Below are 22,895 nucleotides of genomic sequence, written 5' to 3' on the forward strand. Positions count from 1 at the left end.
TGTGAAGTGCTTCCGACCTGAGGTCCATCTCTGCAGAATGCATTCACCCATGGATGCCTTTTTTTTGGAGCAATGGTCTGTGGCTTAAACGGCTAATATTGGGGTTTCTGGGTGTCCTTGCAGCCACAGTACACGAACCTGGGGCTGCTGAACAGCATGGACCAGCAGATTCAGAACGGCTCCTCGTCCACCAGTCCCTATAACACAGACCACGCGCAGAACAGCGTCACGGCGCCCTCGCCCTACGCGCAGCCCAGCTCCACCTTCGATGCCCTCTCGCCATCCCCCGCCATCCCCTCCAACACCGACTACCCAGGCCCGCACAGTTTCGACGTGTCCTTCCAGCAGTCGAGCACCGCCAAGTCGGCCACCTGGACGGTAAGAGCAGCGGGCACGCACGTACCTGACCCCCACGTCCAAGGATGGGCTTCCCCACGTCCCAGGGATTTCTCCCCCTTCCCAGTTTAGCAATTCCATGTTCATGGTGGGAAAGTTGTCTTTGAGTATTCAATACTGAACCAGAGAGAGAGAAAGTGCCAGTTAGTGGGAAAAGTCCCAATTTAGGAACCAAATGTCTGCGTTCTAGCCAGCTCCTGGCAACTTAAGTCAGTGTGTTCCTGCCTGCTTCACACTGTTGTATGTGAAAGTTTATGGAGAAGTGAAGAGCGCTGTGCCAGTAAGAAGTATCATAATCATGGGATACGTGTTTACAGTCTCCAGAATGTGAAAGTGTTGACCAGTCTCATTATTGTAAAAAAGTAAGTGTCACATTAAGGTGTGATTTTAAAAACTGAGTAAAATAATGTATATAGTGTTATAAAAATTAAGAAAATAAAATGCCATTTATGAAGGCAGGATGAATATGTTTCTAAATGTAGGTATCAATAAATTATAATTTATCAGTAAATTGTATAATTTCTTATAAATTACTATGTATAATTTATCAGTGATTTATAATTTATTGATATGTATATATTTATTTAGAAACATTCTTTTCAAAAAGGAAGCCTTTAAATATACATGTCAGAGCCCTGAATTAGTCCAAAGAAATTGTTAAAAAAAACTTTCTGCATGTAAGTTTTCTAAGGAAGCATGGAATTTTCTTTTCATAAATTAGGAAGATACAAGAATTAGTCCAAAGAAATTGTTTAAAAAAATCTTTATAACTTTTCTAAGGAAGCATGGAATTTTCTTTTTCATAATTAGATACAAGAATATTTTATTTTGAAGTGTATTTTGAAATGTATTATAACACGAATAAAGCCCAGGTATAAAAGAGGGCATCTACAAAGCTGGTTTTAACTGGTTGATCAAAGAATGTTCAAGACCAAAGTGGTATGTTTGTCAAACAACTTAATGTTTACATGGATTATAGAAATGCTTCCAAATATCATCATCTTAATAAAAAGTAGCTTTAGAATTGTTTTGACAGTTTTTTCCCTCTTGGACAAATGGATTTCTTTGGAAAGCATTTCTATGTTTATGTTATATATAGTGTCCAGTTCATTCCAGCCTTTAGTTGGTATAGTTTATAAAATGGTCGGCATGCCTAAGACCTATTACACTCTAACATCACTTCACATCCATTTCATCTTTTTCACCTCATTTCTTTGTGAAGTACCCAGGACAAGTTTTATACCTTCCACTGTGCTAGTGAGGAAAGCTGAAGAAGTTGGAGGTTAAGAGGCATGCCTAAAGTTACAGAAACTTGTGTGTAGCTGAGCCTGTTTTTCATTTCTGCTTCCCTCTCACTGGATTGTATCCTTTCTTTCAACCATTTTATATCAGGATCTCCCAAAATTGTCTAAAAATTAATGTTATTTTAGTTCTTTCCTCTTGTGGTTTGAGAAGTAATTCTCCTGTGGCTCATATTTCAAGTGTAGAGCATGAATATCGGCTTAAAACTTGACCTCTCCTCCACGTGTTACTTATCAATGGTGTCATAATCCTTAGTTTCCTCTACTTTTATAATTCTGGAGGCGATGGAAACTGCAGGTGAGTAAACTTAGAGTTTATAGGCTTCAAATAGTTGGTTGATTGATCTAAGTAGTATCTTGCTAAAGAGCTACTAGAATAACCATTTTATAAATGGAGCACTGATATCTCTTAGGTCACTAACCAGACCATTTACAGTCACCAGTCTTCAAAGCTAACAGTTGCTAATTTAGTTTACTCTGCCAGGGCTCCATTATATTAGGAGTTGGCATGTCTGACTAGATGATGGGCATATTAGGGCTGCTAAATAAATAATCACTTTTTTTCCCTGTAAAATTGTTAGAAAACCATGGGGATGAATCTTGATGTAAGTACAGCATCAAATTAGTTATCCTTCCCTGTCCCTTCCTCACTACCTCCTCATACAGAAATCTTAAAGTCAGCCGGGCTTGATGGCTCACACCTATAATCCCAGCACTTTGGGAGGCCGAGGCAGGCAGATCACGAGGTCAGGAGTTCAAGACCAGCTTGGCCAACATAGTGCAACCCTGTCTGTACTAAAAATACAAAAATTAGCCAGACGTGGTGGTGGGTGCCTGTAGTCTCAGCTACTGGGGAGACTGAGAAAAGAGAATCACTTGAACCTGGGAGGCAGAGGTTGTGGTGAGCTGAGATGGCGCCACTGCACTCCAGCCTGGGCAACAGAGCAAGAGTCCGTCTCCAAAAAAAAAAAAAAAAAAATTAAAGTTATTTTCAGGTTTAGCACAATCCTAAACCATCACTCAAAGCCCCTCTTTCAGAGAAGTCAATTGTCTCACTCAAAAAGGTTGGAGATCTCTACCAAAATGGTAGGTTTAAAAGAAAAGAAAATATTCTGGTACGCTGGTAAAATTTCCTTACATGTGACAGCAGTGATATCAGTGCCCTGAAAAAAGGGATACGCTGTGGTGATGAGAAAAGGGCACTGACTGGGAGACAGAAAACCTGGATTATGGTCTTGATCATTTATGTAAACTTAGCCAAGTCACTTGATCTTTCTAAAATTCAGTCTGTGCCTCAGATGAGAAAGAGGATGAGGATGGTGAAACCTACTGTTTTCTTCAGGTGAGATGATAGTATTAATAATTAACAGGAAGTTATTAAAAGGACTTTGGTTCTTATCGATATATTGTCTGCCATTCGTGAGTGTCCTTGGTTAAGTGATTTTGCTTCTCTTGGATTTTTGTTCAATTTTCTGCATTCTACCTATAAATTTTACAATAAGGTTTCTACTCATCTATCACATGGTAATTATATTTTTATTAAATTTCTTTCTTGTTCACAACCAGGCTTATTTCAGGCCCAGTTCATTTCTTCTAAATTAGGGCACTCGAACCCTTATCTGAGCAGCTACTGAGATCACCTAAAAAGATGTAAGTTGTTCATCATGGATACCTGCATCTTAGCTTCTGATTCTTTGAGGCAAATTATAGATCCTCATGTTTATAAACAGACTTCCCATTTTAAAAAGTATTTTTTCATATAGTTATCTTAATTGAGCTTCATAACCAAGTTTGTAATCCCCAGTTTTATAGATGAGGAAACTCGAAGATGTAAAGAACACATGGCTAACACCAGCCAAGGATGGGGAAGAACCCAGGCCTCCTTCACCCCAATTCAGGTCTCTCCACCATCCTAGTTAGACTGTTTCTCCTCTGGATTGAGAGCAGGGAGGGGCATACAGGAGCAGGCAGTGCCTGTGTAGTTTGGAGCTTGCCTCTTATGTCCCAGAGTCCAACTGGTAGAGAAATTTTTTGTGCCTTATTATACAACACCTATTTCTTAGGCATTTGTGCATTTTAAAGCAATTTTTCAAAATAAAATGCTGCATTTTAGAACTGCCCACAAACTGAAAGAAACAGAAGCAGCTGTCATTAGGGGGAGATCATGTTTATCGCATAGTCTTCTGGTAATTCTTTAATAAAAATATTTTTAGTACCATTTTATCACTTGCAATCCTTTCATGTCAAGTTTTCTTTTTTAACTTTTCTGGTTTTACCCTCAGGATTACTGTCAAAATATAGCTAATATATTTAAAGTATATGTGCATTTTCCCTTTGCTTTTCTGTGTTTTAAATAACAAATGTGATTGTGTTTCCAGTTCTACAAAAATATGGGATTTATTTTAAACTCCTTTCAATGAAATGAAGTAAAATAAGACAACATTTTTCATCTTCTCTGTTTCACACACACATACATACACCACAAACCAACATTTGCTTTAGTTTTGGATTTTCTTATTTCCACAATTTAATTGATACTAGTTACAGAGGCCTACCATTTAATCTAATGTAGTGCTGGTCTAGCATTTTAGCTGGGAATCGTTAATCATAGGACAGTTGAAAGAATGGTAGTGTGGAGATGGCAAGAAACTTAAATTCAGATTTCAACTCTGAAACTTACTAACAGCATATGGGGCTTTCACCAAAAATTCAATCTCTCTAAACCTTACTTTTCTCACCTACAAATGGGAACATTAATACTTTCCTTATCGTGAGGATTACTTCATGTAAACATACCTATTAGCACCTAGGTACTCATACGCTCCCAAGTGTTTATTGAGTCTGAATTTGAATTTCTTCGGTTCGTGAGTTCATTGTAGTTTTGTTGAGGCTTCGACAAGGCTTTAGTACCTTTAGTTGTACTAAAGGTACTCATTTGAGAGAATGAAAAATAAAATTTCAACTAATGGTTTTTTCTTAATGCTTTTGGGCTATTAACATGCATGCTTTATAGAGGGACTGTGATACTATCCACTATCGAAATATATGAATAGATGGCATAGGGTGATAACAGCCTCTCCTGAACGCAGACTTCTGCAGGCTGGCTCTGCCGCTTTCTGAAGCCTGCCCAAGCAGACGTAGGCGCTCCTCGTCAGTGCAAGGAAGGGCCCTTTCCAGGTTTAAGAGCCCACTGATTTTTGACATTTGTTCCTCATTTTTAATCTGATGCTTCATTATGGGAATGCCTTTTTGTATTCTTTGTGTTAAAGAATAACAGCGGGCCTTATTTACGGCAGAGTGAACATATTAATGTATAATGACAAACTACTGGAAGCAACCTGATCAGTCACCAGTGAAAAACTAGATGAATAAATCATGGCATGTTATAAGCAATAACCATATGGCCATTAGAAAGAATTCTCTGTACTGATAAGGAAGGCTTTGGGAGTTGCTGGTGAGGGAAAGAGAAAGCTTTCTGTGGCACTTGCTTGAGAACTGAGAGTCCTGGTGAGGAACCCCGCTTGTAGGGGCAGGTGTTTCTTTGTGCTCCCCTCTAGTGATGAGGCTTCTTGGTGAATATAGTTCAGTCTGTCGCGATTATTGGCCTCACACACCTTTGCCAGTTTGAGAGCTATTTTTCACAGCTCATGACACAAGAGTACTCTCTGTGTGCACGCGCCATGAAAATCCTCAGGTTGTTTTTTTGCTTTGTTTTGTTTTTTAAATTGTGTTCAGACTGAAGTAAGGACCCTACCCCTGGGACATAGGATCACTTTTTGCTGTTGTATCTTTCTCCTGTCATTGACCCCAAGGTCTTGTATGGCAGACACCCTGATCCAGTGCCCAGCACAGTGTCCAGCATACAGTAAACCTTTAATAAATGGGAAGGAACTTTTTTTCTTCTCATAATTAAAGGAAACAGTTGTAGTTCCCAGCAGGAGCCCTCAATTCTGACTCTGATTGTGAACTGCCCCGTGAATTTGTTCCCTTCAGCCTTCACCCGTGATTTATAGAGAGCGTTCTTCCTTTGCCTTTCTTAACCATGCCAGCTTCGTGTCATGTTCAGAGCTTTGGAGAATTTGACTTGAGCAAGTGGAGAGATTAGGGAGGTGGCGTTTGAAAGGGGAACAGCCAGTTCCCGGGAGAGTTCCATTGATCCCAGCATATGGGTCTTGGTCTCGCAAGCTCACTCCCTTTGGCTCCACGGGCAGGCTGAGATGCGTGCCTGCGGCCCACCCTCCCTGTCATCAGGTTACCTGTAATGTAAGACTTTTAGAAAAAGGCTGCCAGCTCTGCAGAAATCTAATGCAACCCAGCCAATTGCATGGCCCTCTGGAATTTAGAGACTCTTAAGAATAGCCCATCAAAGGACAAGATGTACAGACAAACTCTTCGATGGTAAATAGGATTTAACAGTTTTCTTTCACAAGGGAAGCACTTCCCCCATTAAAGTCTGAGTCTCATCTGGGGCTTGATCTAATCTTACAATTGAGTGGCTGTTAGATTTTATTGGTGAGGGGCAGAAGTCAGTAGCTGGTGCCACTGGTACATGTGTTTGTGTTTATCGTAACAAGATAATTTTTACTTCTTGCATAGCTGTTTCATAAATTATGTGAGATATGTATCAGGTGCCTTTTTGTGCCGCTCCCATGATGAAGCAAATAACAACCTTGAGCATATTAATCTGTTATCTAAACTATTTCTTAGTTCAGAGAGTATTGAGGAAGAATGTGCTAAATAAAATGCTTAGAGATTCTTGGTGATGGTTCAAGTAACTTACCTCTAGGTTTTGGATTTAAAAGGAATGTTCATTGTAAGGCATGCTTCCGAAGAGTTGTTCCCTGGTCCAGGGCAGAATAACTGAATCAGCTTTCTTGCCTGAGTTTGTTTAGATTGACTCTAGGTTAACGTATTTGTGATGAGCCAGTTTAATCTAATCTAATGCTTATCAGCCTCCCATACTATTTTGAGTGATTTGTTCACTGCACCATGGAGTGTCTATTTAAAATTAAACTGATCTTGATTTATTGCATGTGAACATTATAAAAACTATTGATTTTAAAAATGAATAATTTAAATAAAGCTTATATTTCTTTTCCTACTACAAAGAGTAACAGCAAAAATCCTCTGCTTTTCCCTTTTCTTCTTTCTCCCTATTATTCTCCTCTTCCCCCATTTCTTCTCCCCCTCCTTCTACTCCTTCCTTCTCTTTTTTCTTCATTTATGTTATTATCATTAGTTAATTTGGTTTTGTAGGTATCAGCTACATGGTATCTTGGTTTTTTTCGTTTGTTTTTGTTTTTGTTTTTTTACTATAGCTTCGCTCTTCTCCATAAATTAATATGGAGAACATGATATATATCAATCACCATGAAAAATTTTCATCAAGATTAAATTTTCAGACCCTTTTCATGTAACAAATCACTTTGGCGAATAATAATGGACTGCTTTAAAGGTAGCAAACTCAAATGTCATTGGGGTCAGGGAGGTAGCATAAATGAGCCAAATGATAAGTACAGAAACTGTGGCAAAACAGCTTATATACTCTATCTACAAGGACACCTGCTTTACAATCCCAGACTGTTGTCACAGGGGAAAGTAAGCCTAGTATTAAAATATTTAAAATATTAAATTAATTATCACAATATTAAACTGTTAAATATTAATTTTTTTAAAAGAGTAACTAGAAACCTGGGTTTGCATGTAATACCTTCATATATTAAAATGATGATACTAATTTAAAAAAAAAGTTGTAAAACACTATAGGCCAAACAAAACAGTACACAGGCTGCATGCCATCCTGTGCAAGGTGTTAATGGTAACAAGGGGAGATTACTAAATGTTTAAATAAATTAATTGGAAGTTAGTTACTAAAATAAAATGACTGGAATCAGCATCTAAGAGAAAGGTTACTAGTAGGTATATTTTATTCAGAAGTAATAATTCTTTATTCCTTTACAAAGTCATATAGATTAATCTCGTTGCATTTAACTAAGCAATACATTATCAGCACATATTTTTCTCAACTTGTTTTCTTACAGCAAATGACCTTTCTGCTTCTCATTTTTATATCATTTTATATTTTAAAAATCTAATGATATGCAGTATTGGATACTTGGAAGTTTATTGTTTGTTTGTTCCTATGCTTATCATTAGAGAATTATGGAACTCTGTAACTTAACTCCTTAAAATTGGCCAAAGTTATACTCAGAAAAGAGCTCTGAGATTTAAAGGGCTTCTCATCAATTTTCTCAGCTTACTAACAGATAGCTTATTTTTAATTGGCACATAGTGTGCCAGAACAAAAATCACCTGATAATTGAAGTATAAAGAGAAAATAATGTCATAAGAACTTTTAATGACTCTGGAAAACTATATCATTAAGCTCAACAGAGATCCCTTAAAGTGAATGTAAACTTAAAATCAGCCCTGAGTGATGTGTACCATTTATTGTGGGATTGTTGCTCTTGGTACATTTCCATACATCAGCTTTGCACTTTCTCCTGTTCGCGTTCCCCAAATTAGCGATTTCCATAACGTGACCAAGTCTATGCAGTTGTTCCTACCTGCTTTGGTAAAGGGCCGATGTGTGTTTCTCATGAAAAGTCCTCAGCAGTTTCAGCTGTCATATCATGAGTAAAACCATATAACTATACATAAAATAAAACCCCCTGGTTTTATATTAGCAGCAATTGGTATGTCTAGTCAGGTCACTGTGACTGAAAGGAGACTTGAGATAATGTAGCTTTCCAACAACTTCCAATTCTTCAAAATTAAAGCAGAGTTTATTGTAGAATAGAAAGATAGAAAGATAATTCTTCAGTTCTTTGAAGGCCTGCAGACATTTTGGAGATATGGAATGGTTTTTAGAACGATGGGTCCTGTAATGAGGCACACAGAGGCCTAAAGGTAATGATCTTAGTAGATTTCTCTCTTGTGTTTTTAGTAACGAGCATGACCCTATCATCAGGCCCCCCATGTGAAATTTAAAAGAAAATTTGGTAGTAGTCAGAGACCCTGGATCTAATTTATTGGGAGGTAAATTAGGGAGGGATTCTCACTTTACCAATAGAATGAGACTTCTCATTTTAGTCTGAATTTAATAATGAAGATTCACGTGGGGAAAAAAAAAAAAAACCTACAACTTGCCACCTTGCTATTGTACCAGAAAGGACGGAAAACAGAGCAGGGACCTTAATTGCTAATTGCGTTCATACCAAACTTTCAAGTTCATTGATTAAATAGGAGTTCCTTCTTGGGTTAGTGCCTAAGTTTTTGTTTTTGTTTTGCTTCGTGTGCTGTTCAGCCAGTATCATCTGCATTGAATCTTATAAAAACTATAATGAATAAGTCGAGGAGAGTATTTCTAAAGACTTTCCCTTTGAGTGGTTTCCAAGTTGTATTAAATAAGAAGACTAATGATTACTTAAGGTTCTCATTTGAATTTGAGAAGACATCTGACAGGCTCCTGAGGAGTGTGACTCATTAAGTAGAATAAGGGACTCAGAAGGACAACTTTGGGGTACTAACAAGCTATATGAACTGGGGCAGGTCTTTTGTCTCTGTCTGTATGTTAAATGAGTATTATAATTTTTACTTGGCAAGATTGCTGTGAGGCTTAATTAAAGTTTATAAAGTGCTTTGGGAGCCTGAGAGATGAAGCTCTAAAAACATAATATGTTATTATCTCATCCTGGATTTTTGTTTTTAGATTTACTTGCTTGAATCTGTATCATAACGATGCTTACAATTCAGGCAGTTTTCTGAGGTTTTTTATTTCTACGAAGACATGAAATAAAATAACATAAATATATAAGTCCCTAGACATTAATATGGGATGAAAAAATTATACGTAATTTTTTTCTGATGTAAAAGAGTTTCTTCTTAAAAAACGTTTAATTGAATCTTATATCTGTTGACCAGCTTTATGTTTTTAAAAGCATTTCAGTGTCTTATTGGTAACATTTTTGCAGAACCAGTAAAAAGTTTTAAAATGCAATCATCTTTACTGGGTCATGGGAAGAAAAATTTACTCCATTTAAAAAATGTAAATACATATTTAAATGTAAATAAGGATGCACATTTATATATATAAATATAAATATATTACTCCAGTGGAATAACAATGGAATTAATTTACAGTAATTAGAATTTGATAATTTGGGCTAGAAAGATATTCCTTTCTTCAATCTTTCTGCCCTACTTTTTTCTTCCACTGTGTGTTCATTTGAGATTTTCATATTTATCAAATATGAAAATGTATATAGAGCCCTGCAGTTAATATAAATTGCCTTGAAAATTCTTTTTATTCCTACTTTGTATTCTTGAAAGACAAATCACATTTTCCCATGAGAACAACGTCATAATTATGGATAAAATTTCTGAGCAAGGTATTGTCATCAAGTAAGTAATAGATATGTTTAACTCTGTGTCATAAAAGCAAAGCTATTACCACCATAAGCCACTGTAATTATTTGAAATAGCAAAATGATTCTCATTGTCACATAAAGTTTGCTTAAATATTTTGTATGCCTTGACATATATGTATTAATTTTACTTATAAAGTGTTATTTTTATAAACTTATCTAGAACTGACTGCTATTATAATAAATAACATTTTGACATGCCATAATTTTGATCCACTTCGTGGGGAATAATTTGAGAAGCCTATGTTTCTCAAAATTTTCATAGGAAAATTAGAATGGATACTTGTATAATATATTCCTGTTACTAGGAACGATGCTCAAAAAAATTCTATAGTGTAAGTCAGTCTTCATTTTAAGCAATTGAATCAATTTTTAATGATATTACTTAAGAATTTTGCTTGTAAGAAAAAAAACTGTATCTGATTGAATCTGAAAATGTAGTTTTGGAGTGTATTTACTATTCCTGCCTGATACCCCACTCCCCAAAACAGAGCAGTCTTGAGGAAATAAAAGGTCCTCAAAGGCAGCTAGGTATGAGAAGAGTTTGAATTGCTAATGGGGAGACTTGTAGACCTTTGCCTTGATGTTAGAAAAGGAATTTGAGAACATGATTTGTGCGTTAGACCCAGAGTTTGTCTTTAAACACAATTCAAGTTTATCACCTTTCTTATAACCTTTCTATACAAAACCATGGATTTAGTGAATAAAGCATTTAGCAAATGGTGGATAGTTGATAGATAAAGCAGATTGACCAACAGGTAAAAATAGAAAGCATTGTCATAGTAGGAATTTGGAATAACTTTTTCTATATTCCCAAAGTTAGGATGGATGCCTAGAAAATGTATCCTTATTGTGATGATTAAAAATCTCTTTTTGAACTAAGACACATAAGAAAGTAACATTTTTCTCCTTTGCTTATTCTCCCACCCAGTCTGTATTGAAGTTATACAAGTATAAGCAAATGTACACTGTTTTTTAAAATGCTTTAGTCTACTTTTGTTACCTTTAAGTTTAGCTACTTGGCAAATAATTATTTTTAATATTGCTTAAGTCAAGTCTTTTACAAATAGAATTGTCAACATCCAAGAGTTACCAAAAGATATTTCATTCTTTAGATTTTTGTTGTTCTTTCTCAGTACCCACTGGTAACGGATTATATTTTACTTTTTTTTTTTTTTTTTTGAGACAGAGTCTTGCTCTGTCACCCAGGCTGGAGTGCAGTGGTGCCACCTCAGCTCACTGCAACCTCCTCCTCCCAGGTTCAAGCAACTGTCTGCCTCAGCCTCCTGAACAGCTGGGATTACAGGCGCGTGCCACCACACCCAGCTAATTTTTGTATTTTTAGTAGAGATGGGGTTTCACCATCTTGGCCAGGCTGGTCTTGAACTCCTGACCTTGTGATCCACCCGCCTCGGCCTCCCAAAGTGCTGGGATTACAGGCATGAGCCACTGCGCCCAGCCCTATTTTACTTTTATCTGTCATCAATGACTACATTGAATACTTTTGTAGGTAAATGTAACAAAGGCATATTGTGCAGTTATTTATACTTTATATCTGAGAATTATCACATAATTTAGCAAACATTAACTCATCTGTGTACATTTTGCTGTAAAAGCTATAGGGCAAGTGATGTAGATGGGGACAAGAAAACGACTCACTCGGCATCAGAACCACAAGGAACTATAGACTTCTTGCAGTCAGGTTTTCTCTTCAGAAAGCAATGAAATATATGACCATTTGTATAAGTTTCCACAATACATTCATATTTCAGAACTGATTTCTTACCTAGCACAGCATGGATTTCAGTTATAATGTTTCTCTTTGCACAAGCATGGTAGACACGGTGTTAGCAGGTATAAGAATGGCTCTGGGAACAATCTTTTACGTTTTTATAGACTCTTTTCTCACACCTCTTCGCCAACCTAAGTGTAATTGTCATCTAAGACACTTTGAGTTTAGGGGTGGAGATAGGGAATCGTCAGAAGGAACCAAAGGAGAAAGGGGAAGTGAAATGGTTTGTTGGATACTAGTGAGTGGAGCCTTTTACAAAAGTACAATGCACGCATTTTACATTTGTTAGTTAGATGTTTTCTAAGATGCATTTGTAGCTCTGATAGTATATTTTTATGGACATAAACTTCTAATATGAGGAAGAAACCCAAACCAATTCAAATAGCATATTAAAATTCAATCTATCTACAGCCTTCACATCCTTAATTATTACATTCTGTAATCTCATGGGTATTTTTGCTTCCAAATATAAGGACATACCAATTATTGCCTTCAGTTTTCTTTTCAGGAGAGTTGACTGAACTATTTCAGGAAAGAAGATGTCTTACTTTCCTTTGCCTAGTAAGCCTTGCTGCTTTTTGAAAACAGTGCATTTTCTTCAAAATATACCCAATACTTTAGGTGGTCTTAATGAATGAATAGTATGTAATTGTATATACTTTTCTAAAATGCTTTGAAACTTCCAGGAAAGAAGGTCCCATTAAATATCTATTTGAATTTTAGTGAAAAGAACAACAAAAAAAGCAATAACAAATTAAGACCTTTGATTCATGTGTACTAGCAGTGGTTTTATTTTGCTAGTTAGTGCCGTGATGTAATTGAAGCAGTATTTTCATATAGAAGCATTTTTTACTTTTATGATCTTTCTACTTGTTAGAAGTATTCTTTTATTGTAGTTACTTTTGAATGTATGTTTCCCTTGCACTAACTCAGAATACAGCCTCACTTCACAGCGCTTAGATTTGATTCCTGCATTCATACTGTTTGCCTTTGAGGGTCCTGGTGACTGCAGTAATGTTCACCTCCTCCAGAGCCAGAGAGAAAGAAATGGCCACAGCTACTTTATCATCTTTTGTCACTGGTCTCAATAGAGGGTCAAGTGTGCTTACCACATGAAGGATGCTTCAGAACAACAAGGGAAAGAATTAGAGTGAACGTGTTTTGCCTGGGTACTGCCCACACTGTTATATGAACAGTGAGAGAGGTTATATTTTCCTAAGCCTCGCTTAAAGCATTCCCAACTAACAGATTTTCTGTTTTTAATGGTTTGAAATTTTGTTTTTAAGTTGTTACTTGGGCACGTGGTTGTAGGGCATAGATTATCTCCTAATTTATTGCTTTCTTAATTTGACACTGGAATTTAGACTTCAGAAACAAAAAATGCAATACTTTGAATTATCTTCTTTCCATAAGTTCCGGATTTAAAACGAAAATGATCCCTTAACTGCTAATTACGAGATATCATATAAAGTATATGATACTTACAGTATATCTTTTTTGGTTGTTTTACAAGATGAAGATTACAAATATGATATTTAGCACATCCTGACTGTTCTTGAAAGCAGGGACTATGGCTCTTTTACTAAAGGACAAACAAAAGTGCCTAAGGAAGCAGGACGGTGTAGGGGAAAGAATTCAGCTTTGTGGTCAGATAGACCTGGGGTTGAATTTCACTTCTCTCTAGCTGTATGGCATTGGGCTAAACACTCTCTAGAGTGGCTTCCTCACCTTTCAAATGGGGATAATATTCCTTTAGGTAACAATGTTATCGGTAGGATTTGATATAATAAGTATAAAGTGCCTAAAACAATGCCTGTAAATGGTAATTTCTATTAGGATGGATCATAGATTTAGGATTAGAATTTACACTAAACCTGCCTTATTCATAGATTTGTGCAGAATCATAGCAGGAAGTCTCCATAAAGTAGCTCTAGCCTCTGCTGCCTAGTAGATGTGATATATTAGGATAGTACTTTAAAAGTTTTACCCCAATTAAGAGCAGAGGAAAATGAATGGCTACATTAGGCATCCTGAGGGTTTAATCTGAAATGGCCCATAGAAGATATGTCATTTTCTTTCTGAAAGACTTATTTCAACTTTGCATTTAAATATAAATATATATTTAAATATAAGTATTTCTTCCCCTCATTAAAAAATATTTAAAATTGTTGTTTCAGGAAGATGAGTAGTATTTATCTTGTAACATTGAGTTATTATACCCAGGCACACTACCAGGCACACTTCTGATGTACAAGTGCCTTCAATAATTGTTTCCGAAGCACAATTCTAAGTTAAAGTGCCCTGGGAAAGAGCATTGTTTATTTTTGTAGCCTCAGCCCAAAATGACTGGGGACTCATGCTACACAATGATAGCATTCTTCATCAGTTGTATAGAGCCCCTTCTTTATGGCCAGCTTTCCTAGAGATATTTTAGACTTCTTTAGATGTCCCCAAAGGCACAATAACCACATAAGAAGGGAAGCAACAGGAAGGCAGATTGCAGCAGAAAATGAATGGTCAGGGCTCTCTAGGGGTGGCATGCACTGCCTCCAGTGGTGGTGAGTTCTCCACCTCCAGAGAGTGAGAGACCCTTGACTCAGGTTTTAGATGACAGAAACCATCAAGCAGCCTCCGAAGTTCCCCTTGAATTCAAATTCTGTGCATCCAGAAGAGAAGTATTTTGTGACCAGAAAGATATAGAATGACTGTAGTTGACCTTTTCTATGCCAGACCATTGGTTAACTGAAGACAGTAGACTCCCCAGACGGGCAGTGGACTCAGCCTACATCAAAACACACAGCAAGCCTTCTGTGCCTTTCCCAGCACAGTCACTCTTCTTTTCTCTCTGAAGCTGTGGTTCTATGTAGGAAACTGCATAGGGTGAAGCTAAAAGGTAGGATGGGCCAGCCTATGTAGGGGAAGGCATTTTAACTCTATCGCAAGGGCAGTGTGCTGACATTGCATACGTTTTGAGCACCTCTTCAGATCAGTATATAAAGTAGATTAACCTGACAGCAGAGGGAGTTGTTTGGAGGGGCCTGCAGTAAAGGAGAGCAGTTTGAAGAATGCCAGGGCATGCAGACTCACACTGTGAGCTGAGCACTCAGTCGGTGATGTGGCTCACTCAACAGGGGAAGGACAGAGGTGAGATAGGGCAAGGGTCAGTTGCTGAAGTCACTACTCCGAAGGGCTAGATAGAAAGGTAGGGAGGGCAATGGAGAGCCAGAAAAGGAGCCTAACTGATTCACTATTTTACTAGAGCAGGTCTGTCCTAAAGGCTTGGCTGCCATTCTCTAGCTGGGACGTTGACAAATCACTTCCTCCCTGGTGCCTCAGTTTTCTTGTCTTCAAAATGAGGATGATGCTACCTATCCTGAAGGGTTATTGTGAGGATTAAATGAGATGATGGGGTGAAAGTGATTTGTAAACTAGGAAGCCTGTCATGCAAACCGCAGGATAGAGGCAGCAGGTGTACCTTTCAGCTTTCTGTCTTGCGAAATGAACATTTGTATCCTCTCATCTGGGGTCCAAGACGAAGGTACTGGTTCAGTGAGATAACTCTTATCCAGCCTAATCTCAAGACTTCCTTTCATGCTCTCTCTCTCACACCTAGTAATAAATGCCAAAAGCCTAATAGCTCCCCAAACCTTGATCCTTTCAAGAGGATCCTTTCAAAGGAAACCTGCCTTTCCTCTCTCCTTGAGGAGAAACCAAAGTAGTCTAGTGAATAAAATTCATATTTTTCTCCCGGGCTGATTGAAATGGCTGGCTGCGGGAGCCCAGGGCCTTTTTGTAGGACTCTATTTTTTTTTTTTTTTTTTTGAGACGGAGTCTTGTTCTGTCACCCACGCTGGAGTGCAGTGGCACAATCTTGGCTCACTGCAACCTCTGCCTCCCGCTTTCGAGCCATTCCAGATTCGAGCCATTCTCCTGCCTCAGCCTCCCCAGTAGCTAGGACTACAGGTGCCTGCCACCATGCCTGGCTAATTTTTGTGTTTTTAGTAGAGATGGGGTTTCACCATGTTGGTCAGGCTGGTCTTGAACTCCTGACCTCAGGTGATCCACCTGCCTCAGCCTCCCAAAGTGCTGGGATTACAGGAGTGAGCCACCACGCCTAGCCTGGACTTTTCTAATTAGGCTGTGCCGGGGCTGCTGTGAAACTGTTTTCCTATGAAGACAGTGATTTTCTCCTTAGGGTGGCTGCTGTCACACAGCACTGCCCCTTTCCTTATAATACTTGATCACAGACACAGTAACATCTGTGCCTAGATCACAAGCCATACTTACTCAGGACGATTTTCCTCTTAAAGCACCAGGGAGGGAGAGGCCCTTGTCAGAATTCTCACGACTGAATCATTGCCATGAGCTAATGTCTCCAGTTTTATGAGTCAGTGCTGGCCCAGGCATCGGTTTTGTAGGTTTAAAAAAAAAAAAAAAGACATGGGTTAGACTCCCCTAATATCATTAGCTTGTTCAGGGGGAAAGCAAACTGAGCTATCATCAGACAGCAGCATTTTAGAAATCAGATGTTTAGTTCCTCTCCTCTGTAAGGATATAGAATAAGTGGAAGAATTTAAGAATTAAAAATAATAGTAATAAAAGCTCTCTGATTTGTACGTGTGTTTTGTTTTGCTTCTGGCAAAGAAGGTGAAATGGTGTGTTTGGGAGATGGGTGTCCTTGTAATAGGCAAGATGTAGCTTGCAGGAGAACATCTGTAACAAACCCTTATTCTGCATGAGATACAGCCAAGACCTGTTTGTGTGTTAGTGCCTGTTCAAACATGTCTAATTTTTAAAATGATTTATAAAGTTTTGGAGGAATCACCTTAAAATGTTATTTCCTCACATAATAGGCATATACATTGACAGCGTGGTGGCTAAACTATACACCCTGTTGGAGTTTGAGCAGTGCCAATATTGAGCTAAGTGATATAAAAATGGTTATCAATATGAAGCAGATATAAAAATATTAGGAAAATCTGCAATCGTTCATGAGTCTACCGATTCATCCAGCAGCAGGCAAAAATAAATTACGCTTTCCAAGTCTTTAAATGTTCTTGATAGAGAATTTATGCAAAGAATAAAAGGGAAATACATGGATATTTGCTTCAAAATACCCAGAGATATTGCTCAAAACTTGATTAAAAATAAAATAACAGAAATGGGGATGGAAGTCAATAAGAAAGAATAAGCTTAAATAATATCAGTATCTATTAAACAACATGATTTTTAACTGTGTCTTCTCTATTCTTTCCCTTTATCATATATTTACACATAATAGGAAATACCTTTTAAGAAAGATAGTGGAAGGCTTCTCTTTTGTTTTTAACAGCCATTGCTTATGTAGTGCTAATGCACCTCCTTAAATCCATGTGCTTTAAAAAAAATAATATTTTATGGTAGTCATGATGTATTGAGAAAATTAATTTACAGTAATTAAAATTTGATAATTTGGGCTAGAAAGATATTCCTTTCTTCAATCTTTCTGCCTTACTTTTTTCTTCTACTGTGTGTTCATTTGAGATTTTCATATTTATCAAATATAAAAATGTATATAGAGCCCTGCAGTTAATATAAATTGCCTTGAAAATTCTTTTTATTCCTACTTTGTATTCTTGAAAGACAAATCACATTTTCCCATAAGAACAACGTCATAATTATGGATAAAATTTCTGACCAAGGTATTGTCATCAAGTAAGTAATAGATATGTTTAACTCTGTGTCATAAAAGCAAAGCTATTACCACCATAAGCCACTGTAATTATTTGAAATAGCAAAATGATTCTCAATACATCATTTGGAAAGAAAGTTAGGGGTATGCGCTGTAATTTGTACCCAGTATTCAGAGTTCACAAGAAAGATTGCTCTTCCCTGCAGCCTCTCCACCCTTCCCCCTCCTTCTCTCCCCCACCTGCTTCTTGCGCTTTGTTTCTTTCTCTGAAGAAGGACATGAGCTACGTGGAGGACAGGGCAGAAAAGGGAAGAAAAAAATAGGAAATGGTAAGAAAAATATTGAGGACACTTAAAACTTCAAGTTTTATGGTTCTTTTTAGCCAAATGAATCTTTTGAGCTTCCATAGGGGAAATCAGTGTAATTAAAGTTTTCTAGTTCATAAAACCAAATCTTTACATCCTGACTGAGCCCACTGTAAGTATTGACTGCGGCAAGGACAAATGTTATCCTCTGACCTGGAAAATTCAGAAGAAGCATTTTGTCTCTTAAATGAAGGTAGGTTGATTATATTTGATGAGCTGCTTGGAAAAGGCATTAGTCCACATCCAGAAATTTAATTTCCCTTTTGTTTATACTACTTTAAAAATGATTTTATGGACACCGTCATGAAACAATGAGTCTCTCTAGGAAGGGATACTGTATATAGTTTTTGTTTTATTTTTAACTTTCTGGCATTCCAAGACACACACAATTTTGATTTGAGGGAAATATTAGTAAAATAGAATATGAAGGAACTATTCCAAAGTCAGGAGGTGAGGGAAATACCCCAATTAAGCAACCGAAAGGATTCTTCGTCAGTAAGTTTCAGGATATGTGTAGAGCTCCACAACATGAAAATTCAATATCAATAATTTTGGCTTGAAATATTTTCAGTTTTGTCTCCTCATAAGCTTCAGAATTACTAACCACCGAAGCTGGTGTAACTGAGAGGACACACAGCACAGCTCTCAAAGGAGCTCTCCAACTGGTGCCTTGTAATTTTGTATGGTGTGCATGTGCACTCATGTCCCGAGATGTGTTTGTTGAGGCTTAGTTGAAGGCCCCATCCTATGAGGTCTCAAATGTTCGAGTTCACTGAACAGCACCTTTAGTTTCAAAATGCATTTTCTAAGCACTAGAAGGTGCACTTTGAAGGAAAACAGATAAAACTCCACAGCTGACTAGCTGGGTTGACTAGGCAAGTGACCTGATGCTTCTGAGACTTAATTTTCTCTTCTGTGAGGTGAAAATAATCTCCATTGAAGGCTTTTGAAAGTTCAATATATGAAGCCCACAGTATAGTGCCTGCCACTGAGCAGGCCCTTGATAAATTGTGCTAGTTATTATTAAGGCTAGACACTATTGGGTAATTATATTCATAGATAAGTTAACCCTTTTTCAAAGAGCTTACAGTCAAGAAGGGCAAGCTGATAAACCTAGTTGTGATTTAGTGTGACAGGTGCTATAATCTGTCTGGAATGTTCCCCTAGCCACCACCACCTCTGTCTGCCAGGCAGACTCCTACTCATTCTTTATAACTCATTGGAAGCATTAATTGTAGATGAACACTTGCCTTGCGATACCCACCCCCAACCAGCTCCCCCTTACAGACACATATTCGGGAGTTCAGAGGCAGTAGCTTCGTCCTTTCATCTCTGGGTCTTAGTGCTGGCACACGTAATGGGTCTTAACAAATATTTGTCAGGTAATACCTATTACCTAAACAAAGTGGAATGTAGTGCAGAAAACTGATTTTCGTAGTTTCACAGAAAACTTAGCATTTAAAGTTGGGCCTTCAAGGTTAAGCAAAGTCTTGGGAAAAAAATAGAATAGACATTCCAGGTAGAGAGACCAGGGTAAGTAAAGGCATGGAGACATGAATGTGTTATGTAAGTCTACGAGTGGGAAACAGTCTGGTATACCTGGACCATAGAATGTTTGCAGGAACAAGAGTAGCAGGAAATGAGGCTAGAGAGAAGTCCACAGAGCCAGACTGAGATGGGCTGTGAATACCACCCTAAGGAGTTTGGCTCTAGTCCTGCAAGTATTAAGAAAACACGGAAGGGCTGTGAGTTGGGAGATGACATCATGTTCTGTTGGAGGAAGCTAACTGGCAGCAGTTTGGAGGTAGGGAGATTAAAAGCAGGGAAACTAATTGGAAAGGTGTTGCAATATTTTAGATAAGAGATATGGGGGCCAGGTGCAGTGGCTCATGCCTGTAATCCCAGCACTTTGGGAGGCCGAGGCTGGTGGATCACCCGAGGTCTGCAGTTCAAGACCAGCCTGGCTGACATGATGAAACCCTTTCTGTACTAAAAATACAAAAATTACCTGGGCTAGGTGGTGGGTGCCTGTGGTCCTAACTACTCGGGAAGCTGAGGCAGGGTAATCACTTGAACCCAGGAGGGAGAGGTTGCTGTGAGCTGAGATGATGCCATTGCACTCCAGCCTGGGCGACAGAGCGAGACTCCATCTCAAAACAAGCAAAAAAAAAAAAAAAAAGAGGGAGAGAGATGGGCAGGCAAAGGGGAATGGAGGTGAGTGTGGGGTTTGGGGTGGTTTTGCAATATATATTTTAGAGATAGAAACTTACTTTCCATAATTGGGATTATTTTGACTTCTACCATTGTAGCATTTTCTAGACATTTGTTTTAGAGGTACTTCTTATGAGGACTGTACCAAGAAACTAGTTGAATGATATGTTCCTCAAGGTTTGGGGCCTTTTTGGTGCCATGCTTTACTTTCTTTAGTTAGGATTAGTCTTGGCTATTCATCCTACTGCTTTGACTATGAGAAGAACCACATACCTGTAATTAGTCAGACAAAAGAACATTTTATATTCTCTATTTCTCTGCCTTGCACTAGAAATGTTTGGGTAAGAAATTTATTGGTTTAAGAAGGAAGCAATGTGCCCAAATAGCCAATGATTGGCTTGATGGCTTTGGCTAGGCCATTTTGCTGCTTCGAGCTTCAGTTTTCCTCTCTGTAAAAGAAACACATTGAGCTAAATCTTGATATCTTTTTCCTATTTCTTAACGTGGTATGGAAGGACTTTCATCCTTTTACTGAGTGAAAATTATCTAACAGTAGCTTAAGGAAAATGGAAGCATCTTTCACTTCAATGTTTTGAGTGTAATGAAATGAATGCTATTATTATAAATAGCAATGCCATTTTACAAAATCAGAAGCTAGGAAAATGTATTTGGTCTTTGACTTGTGGTTGGTCCTCAGTGAATGTTCAGTGAACAGAATTATAAAATCTCTTTGTTCTTTTTGCGGAGTACTAAAGACCATAAATTTATTACAGATGATATTTACTGATAATAAAGTACTTTTATTTTTACTGCTACCCAAAGAAGGATTCAAAAATCTTGACAGATACCATATTACCAAATCTAACTATAGGAGCTGGACCAAGAGAGAAGACTCGAGGATTCAGGAAATCACTTAAATATTTCTTCCTGCTTTCATGCCTTGAACATGCTGTTTCTGAGAAATATACTACAGAGATTGCTCTAATTGACACTAAATATGAGTTTTAAGCATTTATTCTGAAAACTAGACCCATGTAAACAAGTTAGAATCCAACTATCAATTCTTAGAAAATCTACTTTCCCTATATCTCTACTGGATTATTTGTCTCAGATCTTAGGGGAGGAAGTGGAAGAGCTGGAGAACAGCACGTGTTATTTTAGAGTTATAACTGGAAGTATTTGGAACGGCTTCTATGAAAGTTCATTTCACTGAAAACGTGGAAACAGCTTTGGAACTAAGGAGTGGGCAGAGACTAGGTTTGGAGGAGCAGGGTACTAAAAGCCTACAGTCTGGTGAGGGCTTAGAAGACAAAAAGACTCTGGAAAGTTTGGAGCTCTTAAAGAAAAATAAAAATTTACTTCACTTCTAACTAGTTGGTTGGTGCGAAAGTAATTGCAGTTTTTGCCATTACTTTTTCACCAACCTAATAAATTCAATGTCAAAGATTTCTATACTGCTGACAGTTTTTTTCAAGTATTAACGCTTTTAATTATTTAATTACCAAACCAACGTAACCTTAATTTTTTTCAACTAAGATAAACAATTTTTCTGCAGTAAATTTGTATTTATTTTCCAGACACATCTGATATATAATATTTTCTTAAATTGTATAAAGAGAAATTATTGTAAATCAGATGAGCTGTGTCTGGGATTAAGTATTAGCTCCACTGTAACCTTCATTTTCTTGAACTCTGGAAAGAAAGGGCAACAGTCATTTACTAGGGTTGGAATAAGATGGGGAATGGGGCTTTGATGAGAGAGTATTGAACTGTTGGTTATAGAAAAACAGTTCAAGTATATCTGGAGTTCAGATCTGAGATCTGACTAGGAGAATCTGTCTAGTGAAAAAAGCTAGACCGTTACAAATCGTAGTCATGAGCTACCCTTGTAACAGTCTGCCACAGTTCCTGATACAAAAGATTGATAATTTGTGAGTTTGAAAAACAAAACAAAACAAAAAACATCTACTCTTCAACTTGACTTACTGCAACTCTGATTTTCATGGCAAGGGATAGAGACAAAATTCATTCTATAAAATTTGAAAAAAATGTATATTCTGAAACCATTGGAAATTGGATATCAGCATTAATTTTATTGGAACGAAAAACCTCCAGTTTACTAACAAGAGTTGAAAGTCATCATCTTTCCTTTCATAATAGTGAGTTTTCATCACAAACCACAATGATATGCTTATCTCAAATACGTTCATTTACTTGTTTTACACAAGCATCATTTCTTTTTACATAACATGCAATTTTGTTGCTGCTGCTGCTGTTTTATTATGCCTGTCACTTGAGTAAAAGATGGATAAGGTAAGGCCTCCATTTAGAAATTTATAGTCTCTTGGCAGGGAAGACAAATAAAGGCCCATAATTATAATAACATAAAAATTAATATGTGGCACAAGAAAAAATAAAGATACTAATGAATTTCTTTGGACTTTGAGGGAGGAAGAGAGGAGGTAGACAGTTAGTAAATATTGTTTGAAGAAGGGAATGAATATGTAAAGGGAGAATAAACCTCACCTATAAGGTCTGGGGCAAGTTAAACACAAAGCAATTATGTAGGATTATTTAAGGTTTGAAAATGTGTAAAATTATCTCAGTACAATACTAGGGAAATGGAAAAACACCAAAGTTCCTGTACCAGCTTTTGCTGGATGAGATGGGCCAGAAGTACTAACTGCGAGGGCAGCCTGTATTTCTTTTTTTTTTTTTTTTTTTTTTTTTTTT

The 22,895-nt window shown here is 37.4% G+C and overlaps 1 protein-coding gene across 7 annotated transcripts in view; it reads left to right on the top strand.

Annotated features, from left to right (window-relative positions):
- Window positions 1-22,895, top strand: part of TP63 (tumor protein p63) — a 259,044-nt gene that overhangs the window by 169,419 nt on the left and 66,730 nt on the right. For all 7 annotated transcript variants that reach the window (XM_032171896.2, XM_032171898.2, XM_032171901.2 and 4 more), the window contains one exon: window positions 124-378. In XM_032171896.2, coding sequence (XP_032027787.1) covers window positions 124-378 — 255 coding nt within the window. The remainder of the gene's footprint in view (window positions 1-123; window positions 379-22,895) is intronic.

Source organism: Hylobates moloch, unplaced genomic scaffold (genome assembly GCF_009828535.3).
Source record: "Hylobates moloch isolate HMO894 unplaced genomic scaffold, HMol_V3 SCAFFOLD_13, whole genome shotgun sequence".
Lineage (NCBI taxonomy): Eukaryota > Metazoa > Chordata > Mammalia > Primates > Hylobatidae > Hylobates > Hylobates moloch.